At 42.6% G+C, this 14,535-nt stretch overlaps 1 protein-coding gene across 7 annotated transcripts in view; it reads left to right on the top strand.

The window, feature by feature from the left end:
* LOC135401169 (S1 RNA-binding domain-containing protein 1-like) overlaps positions 1 to 14,535 on the top strand; it is a 209,641-nt gene that overhangs the window by 180,400 nt on the left and 14,706 nt on the right. For all 7 annotated transcript variants that reach the window (XR_010424737.1, XR_010424741.1, XR_010424739.1 and 4 more), the window contains 14 exons: positions 47 to 143; positions 1,523 to 1,679; positions 3,144 to 3,358; positions 3,416 to 3,573; positions 4,569 to 4,665; positions 5,702 to 5,809; positions 5,897 to 5,988; positions 7,857 to 7,939; positions 8,755 to 8,861; positions 8,918 to 9,091; positions 9,169 to 9,270; positions 10,805 to 10,890; positions 11,105 to 11,203; positions 11,914 to 12,201. Coding sequence is in view for 1 of the 7 variants with exons in the window: in XM_064633412.1 (XP_064489482.1) it covers positions 47 to 143; positions 1,523 to 1,679; positions 3,144 to 3,358; positions 3,416 to 3,573; positions 4,569 to 4,665; positions 5,702 to 5,809; positions 5,897 to 5,988; positions 7,857 to 7,939; positions 8,755 to 8,861; positions 8,918 to 9,091; positions 9,169 to 9,270; positions 10,805 to 10,890; positions 11,105 to 11,203; positions 11,914 to 12,176 (1,838 nt within the window). In the remaining 6 variants the exon portion in view is untranslated. The remainder of the gene's footprint in view (positions 1 to 46; positions 144 to 1,522; positions 1,680 to 3,143; positions 3,359 to 3,415; positions 3,574 to 4,568; positions 4,666 to 5,701; positions 5,810 to 5,896; positions 5,989 to 7,856; positions 7,940 to 8,754; positions 8,862 to 8,917; positions 9,092 to 9,168; positions 9,271 to 10,804; positions 10,891 to 11,104; positions 11,204 to 11,913; positions 12,202 to 14,535) is intronic.

The following is a 14,535-nucleotide window of genomic DNA, read 5'->3' as shown; positions in this document are numbered from 1 at the left end:
CTTGGTCAAGCAGTTTATGATTGTTGTTTTCATTTTTCACCCGTAGGTTTGGAAAATATCCACGTTATTCTTCTGGGTTTGCAGCATATCATTGCTGAGTACATATCAAGGCATCGTGACGTACTCGATTACCTCTCGAACCTGTAAGCATCATATCCGCATTCCCTGTACTGGACTTTGCTTGAACCACCTCTGTTGAACATAGAAACGTGCAGTGGTGCGTTTTCCAGTTTGCCTGCCCTTGTCTCGATCTCGATCCATAATTGCCTTTTTTTAAATCTTGCCAGGCCCTCTTTGTCCACCCCTTTGCACTTGTAATGTATATTTACATACAAAAACTAAGAATGAAGGTTCTAACTATTCTCGATTTTTCGAGCAACAAGTTCTACACTGCTCGTGCCGCAAGGCCTGATCTTGGCTTCCGACAACCACGGTAGAAGCAATGTGTTAGGCCTGTGCGCAATTATGTATTTTCTCTGTTTTCTTTTTTTTTTTTTCATTCAGGTAGCTGGAGGCACTTCGGTTTCGTTCAGTACATTGGTTAGCTAAAAGGTATTCAGAGACAGCAGGGGGTTTAGACATGCAGCCTTTCCTTCTGTTTCCAAACACTGAAGGCTTGTTGGGATCCTGAAAACATGATTCATTGTATTTTCAGGACAATGAGCGGCTAAAATATCAGTGCAAAAGTGGTGGTGCCATACTGGGATCGGCCCCGTGCATAGAAGTATTCTTGTACAAGGTGGATTGCGTAGTATCATATTACCTAACGGGGTTGAGACACTTTCATAGATGTTGTTCATTATATCATGGATGCCTAGAACTGTACACCAGAATGCAGAGGAAAACAAGTTATTCTTCTAGGTTGTTGTACTTAGCGAGGTACAAGCCCTCGTACACACTCCCGAGCAAAGTGCAGACATCACAGAGCTCATAGTTGCGTCCAACCCCATTGGCAGCCGTAAGCGCGTGTACTTCTCGTGCACTGCCCTGCTGGTAGTGGTGACGAGGTTTTGTGATGTCAGAGCTGCGTGAGTTTCAGTATTTGCGGTGCCCATTTTCTCAGCTTCTATTACCCTCTTGGCTGTGAAACCTTCAAGGTCGTAGCGGTGCAAATAACTTTTGTCCTATCAAAGGCTTATCAAAGCCATATTAAAGTTGCATCAAAGTAACTTTTGTCTTATCATCGCAAGGTCCTTTTGCGTTTATCTGGAATAACGTGGGATGACCTGTCACAACCCCTTTAAACGAGTAATCGAATATCGTGGAAAGCTTCACAAGAAAGTCGGTATACATCCTCAGGAGGATGTGCCTATGTTTTTTTTCTTTTTACTGCCTAAAAATCTGGGCTCTACTCATCACTCGTACAACACAGACCTTGAAACAGGAATGTTAGTCATTATATAGTACAGACAGACTACATATTGGATTGTGCACTTTATTCGGGATGATTTTAGGAGTTGCTATGGAGATACCTACCAACATGGTAGAGCTTGATTTAAATGTTGTTTCCATTTCTGTTCAGGTCAAAACAGAGAGGTATCATGATAAGGGTTAAAAAATCGGCTGCTGCAGTGAAGAAAGCCAAAGACTCTGCCGACGGCAAATGTTCAGTTGATGACAAAAAGTATGATAATTATGTTGATCTGTTCAGGCCTGTGGACTCACTTCAGCCACACCAGGCAAGCTGCTTTCCCACATCTTTACACTATCTCTACAAACAACTGTTAATGGTTGTAGACTGGTTGAAATGGTTGTGTATTGCCAGTGCAGTTGTGGTGAGCATGGGTTTGTTACTTGACTTCAAACATGCAAACTGGTTCACAAACATTCATTATTTTATTTTCATTGATTTTATTTCATTATTTTATTTTGATTATTTTATTTATTACAAGATTATTTTTGAAGTTTTTGGTTTTACCCTAGTGATGGTGATATGAATCGGGGTAAAAACAAGATCTTCATTTAACTCTTAAATTGGCTGCTCTATACATTTAGGACCTGACTTTTTATTTTAGGATTATACCCGATTACATCCTATATTAACCCCAGATTCAAATAAACAAAAGCAAGGCTTAACCTGACGTTTCCCTGAAAACTGCTGGGCTGAGGGGATCCAAAGTCCTTACAACTAACACAGGGCTTTGGAAACTGTTGTAAATGCATAAATATGCTGCTTTTTAGGCATGCACTAAATATTCATACTCTGTGTCTGCTGGTCTGTCATGTGTATTATGCTGAATAAAATGAATATTTACCCCCGATTCTATCCGATTCAACCAGAATTGTGTTGAATCAGGTTCAGTTCAACCTGATCACACCCAAGGTATGGAAGCAAAATATATAATATGATATTTATGCCCCAAATGTTGCTGAAAAATATAACGAAAAAAAGTCAGGCCCTGTATGTATTCTGCAAGCTTTACAGTCAATACTTTTTTTTTTCCCCCTATGAAACCAAAACTACCGTAATACTGTTTCTGTAATGAGAATATCTGTTATCCATCTGTTTGCTTTGCATGTCAAGTATGACCAGCCCCGCGTCACAGGCTGTCTATCTGTATGGCATCGCATTTGGTTATTAATGCGTTAGCATTAGAACCCAAATCCTGATAATCGTGCCAGTCTGTTCATCGGATGGACGTGTGAATCCTCGAGTTGAGACATAGGGTGTTAGATATGAGAAAAGCAGCTAGTAGGTACAATAGTAAATAGTTTGTAGATAGTAATAATATAGTGGTGATAGTGGTTAGTGATAATTGGTGATTAATTATGAACTATGAGTAGTAATAATAGTGATTAGTGATAGTGGTAATTTGTGATTAGTTATAATTGATGATAGTGATAATTGGTGATAGTTAGTCATAGTTAGCAATAGTTCGTAAAACACGAAAATACATAAGAGCGTATGTCTAATGCTAACGCATTTCTGCCGCTTTAATTACATTAATCGTCCTTCAAATTTTTCTTCTTAGCTAATATTGCGTGCAGCAATGCCATTGTTTGGAAGGTGGTTGGTTGTGTAAATATTAGTACAAAAGCCATTTGCTCTATGCGCCTATTTGCCAGCATGCTCTGGAGTTGTCCCAACTCACTCAACACACTGTGCATCCACAGGGGTTGCATGTTGTGCTTTGTTTCTGCAGGTTATGGCAATTAATCGAGGAGAATCACAGAAGATTCTGACAGTAAAGATTGAGTTGCCTGAGAGTTTTTCTTTCATGATAAACTCATTTTGCAAAGATAAATTGAACCTCAGTAGTACACAGAGCAAGGATGGTGACACAAGGAACCTGATTGATGCTGCTGTTGACGATGCATACAGTAGGCTTTTGGTGCCTTACATTCAAAGACACGTGAGGTAATGGAAGCAATATTGCTTTGCAGGAGGTTGGTAAATAAAAATATGTGGTTGCAGGTCCTCCTTGACGAAAGAAGCTGAGAAAGAATCTGTGAACGTGTTTCGCTCAAATCTTCGTCAGCTTTTGCTGACACCGCCAATAAGAGGACACACTGTAATGGGCATTGACCCAGGATTCAGACATGGTTGCAAAATTGCAGTGGTGTCGCCCTCTGGTAAGCTGATTTTGTCTACGTTATATTGCTTTATTAACTTAATAGTAGTTAACGTGGCAGGCCCTAGTAACAAGACTTATACCGTACGTGTGTCCACGCGAGCAGCATCCACATGGAATGTAGATATAGTCTAGTGGAAGAAAAGGGCTGAAGCATTTTGTTGAGCATTTGAACAGTGCCAGAATATTGGGAGCATGTGCATGCAGTCACAGATGACACCACCTATGTGCTTTCCTGTTATCAGCTGTGGGATGTTCCCCTGGGTTAGCCGTGCATGAAATCGCGCGTTGTCAAACGCTCGAGCTTACATGGCAGCAGAGAGCTGCGGCGCGTTTCGCATCTTCCATTGGAGTGTTCCAGGGAATGTTGCTCATGTAAATACATGGATAGGGCACTACGGATCATGGTATTCCTGAAATCCTTGCATTGCATAAAGTCTGCAACCACACTTGCTACTGTTTGAGCACCTACTCCCGAAAGGAAAATTGGGCAGCAATTAACATCTCCGAGTCAGGCTCTCATCTCACGCTCCTTTCCCATCACTTCAGATGCTGTTTATGAATAGAGCCTGAAGTTTTCTGGAATTATTTTTTTCTAAATTCGGGGGGTAAAAATCAGGTAAATAAATATGTGCACTAAATTCATGCGAATTCGGGGAGAAATCGGGCTCAGTTATTCAAACTAAGTGTAGTGGTTTGGTACAAACGGTGATGGAACTGCATTTGCTGCCAAATAAGTACGTTTGTGCATTCCTACAGAGATCCCAGTGAGGGCAATTTGCTGGGTAAAAATCAGGTTTCACCCTAAAGAGGCAACGTTCAAGTCGGGGTGCAAATTCGGGGAAGAATCGGGTAAAACCCTAAAACTTCAGACTCTATTTATGAATGTCTGCTTCCTAGAATTCTAAGCACTGACAGTATAAAAACAACGTTTTAATACCATCTGATTATTATCATCATCATACCTGATTACCATCACATGTCCTTATTCACAAGGGGATCTTCTGAGCACTGGTATAGTGTTCCCACATGGCGGTGAGGCTCAAGCAAGGTCATCAGCCAACAAAATCACTCAGCTTGCTAAGCAGCATGGGTAAGTTTTGCATTGTTGGATTCCAGTTCAAATGAACACTTTATCTAAGAGTATGCAAGCAAAATTTTTTTATTTCTCACACACTTGTAAGTTTTGGTTAGCACAGAGTTGTTACTTCTGAAGAACCGCTGTCATTCTTTTGCTACACTTGCACAGCCTCATGAATTTTCCAGAAAATTGACACAATCAAAATGAAAGACCTGATGCAGTACATTTTCATACTTTTAAAGGGACTGTCACATCTGTTTCAGTCGATTTCAAAACTGTAGTGTGATTTCATTCCTCCTGGGCCACTTTTTCATGGTATCTGAAACCCCACACAAAATAGTAGCGTAGTTTTACTGTTATGCAATGGAATACATGACAAGAGCAGACAATGTATGTTGAGAGTATTCCGGAATTCCCTCTCTGGAAAAATGAGAATATGTCACTCCTTAAGACCGAATCAGGATGCAACATTGAGTGAAGGAATGCTGCGGGCATGTGGACGTCTCATAGAGTTGTGGGGCGCCTGGACAGTGCCTTTCCTCCTCTGAGCACCACACTCTCACTCCTCCAGCTTAGGGAGCAACGTCACACTGTCGGAGCTTCTGCAGCTGCTGAAGAAGGGCTGATCTTTAGAATTCGTTAACTTAATGTCCGACCACTTTCCGGGCAACAAAATTAGCCAGGTAAATTGTCGGCCGAAGCCGAATATGGCGGTATTGATGGGTGGGAATTTATGTTCTGAGGCTGGAACACATAGAAAGGACAAATACATACCAAGCCTCAAGTGCCTGAGAAATTAACGATGAAAGAAGGAAGTCACTAAAAAAGTCACTAAAAAGATCCTGAAAAGATCCTGAAAAGGTCTTTCTTTCATCATAGTGGTATTGCTTTCATGGATGGGTTTCCGGAAGCAACCACCCCTTAAAACATTACAAGTCGTAGTACATAGCTATAGTAGTGCTAGTGGTGCTGCAGTGTTAAAATGCTTGCTTGAGAACTCTACAGAGCACTTGTCTGAGGTAACATACCTCACATATTATTTGTTCAGGTGCGATCTGATCGCGCTAGGTGATGGGACTGCAAGCCGAGAAACGGAAAAGTTTTTGTCCAGCCTCATATCTCAGGGAGCATTTCAGCCACTTGAAGTGGAGTATTGGTAAGGCTGATGCACAATTTTACATTCAGGATTCTTTGCGATCTGGAAGTTGAGGTTCATGTACTAAATCACTGTGTCTGGCTCTAGCACTGTGAACGAAAGTGGTGTGTCCATTTACTCTGTGACAAAAGAGGCCGAAGAGGAGCTCCCGGGTTTAGACCCCAATTTACGAAGCGCTGGTAATGGTCTTCAAATACTATTTTGTACATTCTTTTTAGCCTGTAAAGGATGTACTGCCACAGAGTTTTGGGTGTGATTTTCTCGTGTATAGTTGGAACTAATGTCCCAAATGCACCTCCAAATTTCAAACAGTGGCAGTTCTGTTAATGTAGTACCTTTTGAAATCATTGCAATCAATGTGAGAAAGCAGCATGTGCAGGGTTCTTGTGCAACAACTGAAATAGAACCCAAAAGAGGTGTATGTGGCTTGCTTGTGAAAATGCTTGTGAAATGGCTTGCTTGTGATAATTTGTGGCTTCACGTTGCGAGGCAACTATGATCATGAGCAGGGCCTGACTTTTTTGGGTTATATTTTTCAGCAACATTGGAGGTGAGGGTTATTTGGCTTCAGTAATTGGGGTGTTATCCGGTTGAACTGAACCTGATTCAACCCAGTTCTGATTGAATTGGGTGTAAATGTTTGGTTTACTCAGCATAATGCACAACATACCAGTAGACACAAAGTGTCAATATTTAGTCCGTGCTTCTAAGGCAGCAGGGTCTCTGTTTTGGGAGCAGTTTTGAGCTCAGTTTTGATCATATTTATGCATTTACAACACAGTTTCCAAAGTTCTGTGGAAGGTGTGATGACTTCGGATCCACTTGGTCCTGCAGTTTTCTGGGAAATATCAGGTTAAACCTTGTTTTTTGTCGATTTGAATCCGGGATAAATATCTGGCATAATCAGGTACAATCCGAAAATGTCAGGCCCTAATCATAAGTAACGCCACAGTGGTTTGCCTGTGGTTTAATATTGTCCATCTGAGTTTTTTTTAATGTGCACTGAAATATCAACACCCAGCACACTGTATTTGATGACCCTCGCAGAAGACGGTGTGTCAAAGCAACTTGTACCCTGTGAAAGACGACCACTTACCTGGTTTATATCAGCATTTAGTAGTGATACAGAGGGAGGTTCCTCAGTAAGAACTGACGTAATCCATGTCGTCTGCATGGGGTTGATGCACTATCGACCTAGTGCTTTGTGCAGCTGGGGTTCATGCCTCATGAACCTTGGGCCCAAAATCTTACACTTCTCGATATCCCATAACAATGCATTAAATGCAGCATTTTGCCCTTTATTTGCCACCAGCTCTCCCACGAAAGCCAATCCCAACGTTGATTTGAGGTCTCTGCCTACCAAAATGTTTTCGCGTGCCGCAGCCTCACATTTCGAGAGCACCAACTTTTAAAATAACTAACACTTGCCTTGCGTGAGTTCAAAATTGAGGTGCTAATCCTTTATGGGTAGTCTGACACGATAGCTACAAATATTCTTTAAAGACTAGTAGAAGCTTGTATTTTGGGGGTTAAACCTGATATGTAAAACCCATTTTCACCTCCCCATTTGCATCACCGTCAGTCCAGGTAAAAAATGAATTCACCAATGGCACAAAGTCAGCCACATGTACAGGCATGATAAAGACTTTGCAGTCAGTGCCGCTTGCTGCCATCTTGTGTCTTCAAGGGGCACTAAAGTACAAAAAATTATCCTAGTAGACACCGGTACCTTGACAACAATACAAAAGGAGCGGGATTCATTTGTTACGTCATTCGTGTTTTACGTGCGAATGAGAGGAACCACAATTTACGCTTTCCCTCTTCTCTCCTCCTCGAGAAGGGTGGCAATGTGGAGCAGCCTGTCGTTGATCTCCTCAAACCGTTCAACGTATATTTGTGTAATCTCCGTATAGTAAAGTACATATTTCCAAACTCTAACAGCTTGAAACTATAGTGCTCGTTCTTTTACTATATTTTGACTCCCACAAGCTTTCTACAGATAGCAAACTAAGGAAATTCTAACCGTAAACATTGGATTTACGTGCAGTCGGAATCGCGCGGCGACTTCAGGACCCATTATTGGAGTACGTCAAGGTGGAAGCCAAGCACCTAGGCGTCGGCATGTACCAGGTGCGTTTTTTAGTGTATCTCGCAATCCAAATGTTTTTCTATGGTGTTCTAGTTCTAGAGAAAAAGGGAAATTGCAGTAAAGGCTCGTCATAACTAGAGCCTGAAGTTTTAGGGTTTAACATGATTCTTCCCCGAATTTGTACCCCGAATTTGTACCCCGAATTGAAGGTTGCCTGTTTAGGGTGAAACCCGATTTTTACCCGGCAAATTGCCCTCACTGAGATGTCTGCAGGAGTGCACACTAAATTGTTTGGCAGCAAATGCAGTTACATCTCCATCTGTACTGAACCAGTTCAGTTAGTCTGAGTAACTGAGCGTGATTTCTCCCCAAATTTAACATACTGGAAGTTTCCCCTCCAAATTTGCATTAATTTAGAGCACACGTTTATTTACCCCATTTTTTACTCCCCCAATTTAGAAAAACATATTTCCCGAAAACTTCAGGCTGTAGTTATAACCGAGTCAACAGGGCCGGGAAAGCATTCGATAAAAGTGGGATCTCATTAAAACAGTGACAAAAGCCTTGAAAGCACTGCGGGTGTCATTAAAAAAAGTGTTCAAGTTAAAACATGGAACGTGACTGATGAGCTCCTCCGTAGCCTTTTTAACTTACATGAAAAAAAGAGAAAGCTGTGAACCAAGTTTGTCATATCAGCTTGTGCAAGCGGAGTCGAATAGTAGTGCAATTCGAATACTGCTCCGGTCCAAAATGCGTGCGTTTGGGATGGGGCTGTGTAAGACATTGAATACCGTGATCATTAGAATAATGCGATCTCGTCATATAAAGAGTTTACTGTACGTTATTTTTGTTTCAGCATGATATTTCGCAATGCACCTTGAAAAATGCGTTAGAAGGAGTAGTGGTTGAGTGTGTAAGCTTTGTGGGTGTGGACGTCAACGTATGTCCTGAAGCTGTTCTCAGGTAAGTGGCTAATGTCACGACTTCAGACTTCGGATTCACCGATAAACATTTTCCAGGAAAGTGTCAGGGCTGAATGCGTCCACTGCTAAGAATATTGTCGAGTGGCGTAGAACTCACGGGCCGTTTAAAAATCGACAGCAGCTTCTCACTGTGAAGCGGTTAGGCGCAAAAGCCTATGAGCAGTGTGCAGGCTTTGTAAAAATTTACAAAGAGACATCCCAGGCTCCGTGGTGAGGAACTGACTGAACGTCTGTGAAACATTCTTAATTTGGGGAAGGTGCAATATTTTTAAATGTGTACATTTCAGCAATCCACCACCTGCAAAGAAGGCAAAGATGGGGATTCCGAACAGCTTCGAACCATTCGACATGACTATAATTCACCCGGAATCATACCAGTTTGCCGAGCTGTAAGTGACCTTCCTGTGCGGTTTGTATGTTAAAGGATAAGCAAACTGCTGTCTAGACTTACAAGATTTTAAGAGGTGGTAAGGCTCTGCCTATTTTGTCTTGTGGGGGGCTTCTTTGTGACGGGGGAGGTGATGAGAACGTGAACCAGTCATGCGGCTAAGTAGTTCACTGGAACAGCTGCTGGTTATGTGTTGATGGAGTGCTAAGGAGTACCCCGCATGGGGAGAACAAATGAGGGAACACGGAAGTGCTCACTGCCTGTTCTTATGTGTGGCATGATCTTGTATTCTTCATCTTTATATTTGGGAAATGTTAGATTGGTTGCATGAAATATACAGGCGTGCACAACCTTATACATGTTTTGCAGCTCAAGAGCACAGCACATGTGAGTGCTTGAAACCCTGGAATACACATCAATTAAGAAATGTCAGTTCCAGACTGGAAATCACTTGGGTTTGTGGCACAGCTATTATGAGTGTCTGAGGTTTTGGAGAAATATTTTTTTGCCAAATTCAGGGGGTAAAAATCGTGTGGAAAACATCAGCATATCCAATTCGGGTATAAAATATCTGGTAGTACTATATGATTCAGGTAAAAATCGGGTTTATCCGACTTTTATACGTAACACAAATGTAAAAAGAAAACAGCTTCTCAGCTAAGTAATAACACTGTCTGGGACAGAATGAGGACTGTGTTAAAAGGTCTATGGCAATTCAAGCCTGCATTCAAGCCGTCGGCTCTTTCGGTTCAGTTTAGTTCAGGTTCGGCCAAAAATAACGGTTAATAACGGGTTTCGGTTCGGGTTCGGTTCGACTCTCTGATCTATATTACTACTGAAGTTGCTTGGCGCTGGGCGTTGTTTCGGCCGCAGGGAGGTACAGCTACAGCCACCCCGAACGTGCACGATGCACTCGGAACTGCTGGAAGCCACGCGCGCCGCAGCGTTTTTTGGACGATTTCTCGACGCGCGCGCTCTCGGCGTGCGTGTGACCGCAGAAAAAAAAAAGTTAACGCTCGCAAACTTTACGCCGGAATCTGTCGACTACTGATATTCGCGCGCGAACGCTTGTGATCGGCGAACGTGGCAACAATGGCGCGCATCTGTCATACTGTCCGTGTCCCATGCGTTGCTTGCTTAGTAGAGGGTAAGAGTGGTCAGCCTCCCATGCGTTCCGGGTGGTAGCCCGCGGGCGTTTCTCCGCCGCGCGTACAACGCCGTGGCGTACACGCGACGTTTTGACGCTGGGGAAAGTGTGTCCCATGCGTTTCACCCTCACGGCTGCTCTCTTCCACTACCGAAGTCGTGCGCCGTGGTTCCACGCCGTGTGACAAAAGAACATCCGGTTCGGGGATAAACCGGGTTTACCCGAAACGCGGGTAAAACGCGAAAAACTCAGGCACTAGCTATCATGTCCATGTTGCATCTATATTACATTCATATTGCCATAATTTCATTTTAATGCCATTTCCTGGTCTCGGGTGCTCTACACCTAGCATGTCATATGGTTGAAACTTTTTAATTAATACTTTCAGATTTGTAACTCACCTGGGCCTTCAAAAAAGTGATCTCGGAACGCCGGCGTTTACCCGTACTGTGAGGCGCGAAGTTGAAAGAAGAGGCAAGTCAGATATGGCTACTATGAAAGACCTGCAATGTGTGGTAGCCTGGGAAATTATGAATAGTTTGGTGGCCGATAGTACAAACTGTGAATGGTCTGTAGCTATAAATTATTGTGCTATCATGATTCTGCAGGCCTTTGCACTATTTGATTAACTTGCTGAGGAAATGCATTTCCTATTGTCATATGTGTTATTTCCTGTTATTTCTACCAGGTGTTAACCACTTTGTAAACACTCTTGGTGGCAGCATTGCCACTATGCAGCTCATCGCTGAAGCACTTCAGCAAAAAGTGGACGAGGACATTCGATCAGGCAAGAGAACTTTTGTATTCAGTGATGTCAGGACTAATGGCTCTTCTTTTGGCACGTTAGCACGCTGAACGGTAGTAGCCCACCCCTCCTCCTGGATACGTCACAGCTATATATTTTGTTATAGAATAATTAACTCGTGAAACCCCAGTTTTACATTCAGGTGATGCTAAAACAGTGATAGTAAGAAAGTTATTTGGGAGAAAAGGATTTGCTCATCACCCATAGCTTTGCATGTTTTCGTATTGCGTATTTCTTTGCGGGCACCTAAGCTTCATGCTGTAAACTCGCGATTCATACTGACGTGTTAGCATTATTGTTATTTATTTATTTACACTGAAAAACTAATTTTTTAAGAAGAAAATGAATGATAGGAAAGAAAGAGAAGAAGGAAGTATAGTAACCCATTGCCCATCCCCTGTCTCATGCAAGGTATCTCAGGGGAAAGGGAGGGAAAAAGAATAATTTAATAAAAAGGATAATTAAAAAAACTCCGCTGTCCAGCAGGTCCACTGCCGACGGTACATGTGTGGCAAAAAGACAGCGTTCGTTTTCCTCCTTCATGTATTATGATCAATTACTGTTTTTTTTACATAAAAACTAAGACAAAATTAAAAACATGTCAGCGTTAGGAAGAGCCACTAGATTTGGCTAGAGCATGCAAGTCTGTTGTGGTGCCATGTTCAACGTTGTGGTTCTTGCATGCTACGCAGAGCACGACAAGCCGGTGTTTCGGAGGAGCATTGCGCAGATGAGCGACCTGTGTGTTGGTGAAGTGTATACGGGACGAATCAAAAACTGCACCAATTTCGGAGCATTTGTGGACATAGGAGTTGGAAAAGATGGCCTCATTCATGTAAGCCACATGAACAGGTTGCAGCCAAAGTTAGGTGACCGCGTCACAGTCAAGATCACTAATCTGGACGTCAGCCGAGGACGTATAGGTTTGCAGCTGATCAGTTTAAATGCACAGTAAGGATGGGTGCATGTCTTAGGTGAAGGTGAGTTTTATTTGCAAATACTTCTTGCCATGTGATATCATACAAGTTTATTGGTGCCCAAGAGCAGCCACAAGGGCCCTGATATCAGCGCATACCGTAGTTAGGTACCATACCATAGCAGGGTATAGTCTCTTGTACATAGAGTACGCAGGAAGGAAGACGTATGTAAGACACAAAAGTAATACATGTGACATATAACAGCTACAGTGAAAACTTTGTACACCAAAATCTGTACAGCACAACAGAAAAGTGGTACTGAATGAGGTGAAGCTATGAGAAGAAAGAAATAACTTTTCTCTTCAAGGTAGCGTGAGGCAAAAAAAAAATCTCAGAGGAGGAAGAAACAGAGTTTAACAACATTTGACAGCATGTGACAGGATCGTAGCGGGACAGAATTTGCGTGCATAGAAGGATGAGGGCCTGCAGAGTGTTGCACTCAAAATAGAAGTTTAGGCGATTTAGTGAGAAGGTGGAATCAATCTATGTATGCACATATTTATAAAGGAATGTGTCAGCAATTTTGTGTCGTGATGACAGTGGGGGAAGGTTAAAATATCTTAAAAGACCCGAGTAATCAAACCATCCAAACCATCCAAAACCAGCACTCATAGAGGAGCGTAGTGAATAATGTGAAGTGCGTCCTTTGTGATCGTTTCATATTCAGGACAGCAGATATTGTTTATTTATTTATTTATTTATTCAAACTACCCTACTTCTCCACTTACTGTGGAATTGCGTAGGGGAGAGGGAAATACAGCTGATACAAAAATGTCAATCACTATATCTAGCTAACAGAAACTCAGTGCTTTCTAAGTATCAGGAAGATTCAGACATAAATAAACAAAGCTTGTTGGCTTTGCCAAAATTCCACTGGTAGACATGTCTGAAGCATGTCTGCAGTCTTCTTGCCATTCTGTTTGCAATGGGAAGTTGTCTGAATAAGCATTTGACCATTGTTTGCTCCCCAACAACACGAAATATCCTTCGGATGTGCGATTCCGTTCGGGCATTATTCGTGCATCCCGAGGATATTCGGTCTTGTTCAGGATGGTATAGCACTCTCCCGACGTCGGGCAAGCCTAACGGATGCGAAGCATGGCCACTGCATAGTATCCCACATAAGCTGAACCAAACATAAAAAGAACTGGTTCGTTTTACGCGTGGTTGTACGCATATGAAGCCATTTGTGTACTGTTGGCAATCGTGTTGTGCAAGTCAGGGTATCACAGCATTGCCCGTAATTGAGAGTAATTACAGACTTTATAAGCATAAATTCTAGAGCAGAGTACCAGTTGGAAAGTTGTAGAATGGCACCGCCTACGCCATTGCCAAGTGACGGCATACGTCCGCTCGCCGAAATACGCTGTTAGCTGACTGGAACAGTGCGCGTTGTTGCGTGGGATTCCCTTCACGGTGCATCACGCGCCTCCAGCAACGGCAACCCATGTAAAGTCTGTACAAAGCTAGGATGAACTAAGACAGAGAGCCACGATTGAGTGGTAAGCAGCTACGGAAGCAAATGCAAAGGTTGTTTCGCACATGGAAATGTTGTATGTATTCCACGCCGCGTATGAGGATGTAAAAATCAAGCGGCGACGAGGAAGATGCAACAGGGGTCTTCCTATTCTCAATGGATCCTCACGACGTTTATAGCGAACTGACATCGTTTATAACGATGCCGGTTTAAACGACGTCGTTATAAACGATGCCGACGAGAACGGGAACCTCGATTCTTATATCAGGACAACGTTTATGCTAGGCTTTGCAAACTCGAGATATGTCAGCGGAATGCCGCTCAACATGTACTGCTTGCGACACGGTTGTCTGGACATGTCGCACCACTACAGCACTCAGACGGGACGAAGAGCGGTTAAAACAAGGAGACAAACGTATCTGCAAACTCTCAGTTGACAGGAATTTATTTGCGCAGGCATATTTAAACAACCACAAGAAAGGTAGGTGGCGCACTAGCAACACATAATTTCATTCCCTTAGTGTGTCCCACGTAGGCCCGCAAGGTCAACCACGTACTCCACGTTTAGAAACTCTTTTTCTAGGTCAGTCAGCGCAAGGGACGGGGCACTGATACAATGCATCCGTTTTCTTTGGTTGTCTGGAATCAACACCCCGTGGTTTATCCCATTTAAAATCTCGAGGTGTTAAAAGATAATTTATTCCGTGTAAGAAACACGTGCAGCATTAGGTCCACCTCTAATTACAATATTGGAATTACATTTTCTAAGGCAGTCAAGCAAATATGGGCTGCAGAACTACTTACATGCGATTTAAGACAACCGTGTCGCGAGCAGTACGCTTATTGAAAAGAATATATTT

Source organism: Ornithodoros turicata, chromosome 7, assembly GCF_037126465.1.
Source record: "Ornithodoros turicata isolate Travis chromosome 7, ASM3712646v1, whole genome shotgun sequence".
Lineage (NCBI taxonomy): Eukaryota > Metazoa > Arthropoda > Arachnida > Ixodida > Argasidae > Ornithodoros > Ornithodoros turicata.
Note: the sequence above shows the minus strand (reverse complement) of the source record. Positions and strands in the feature narration are given on the sequence as shown.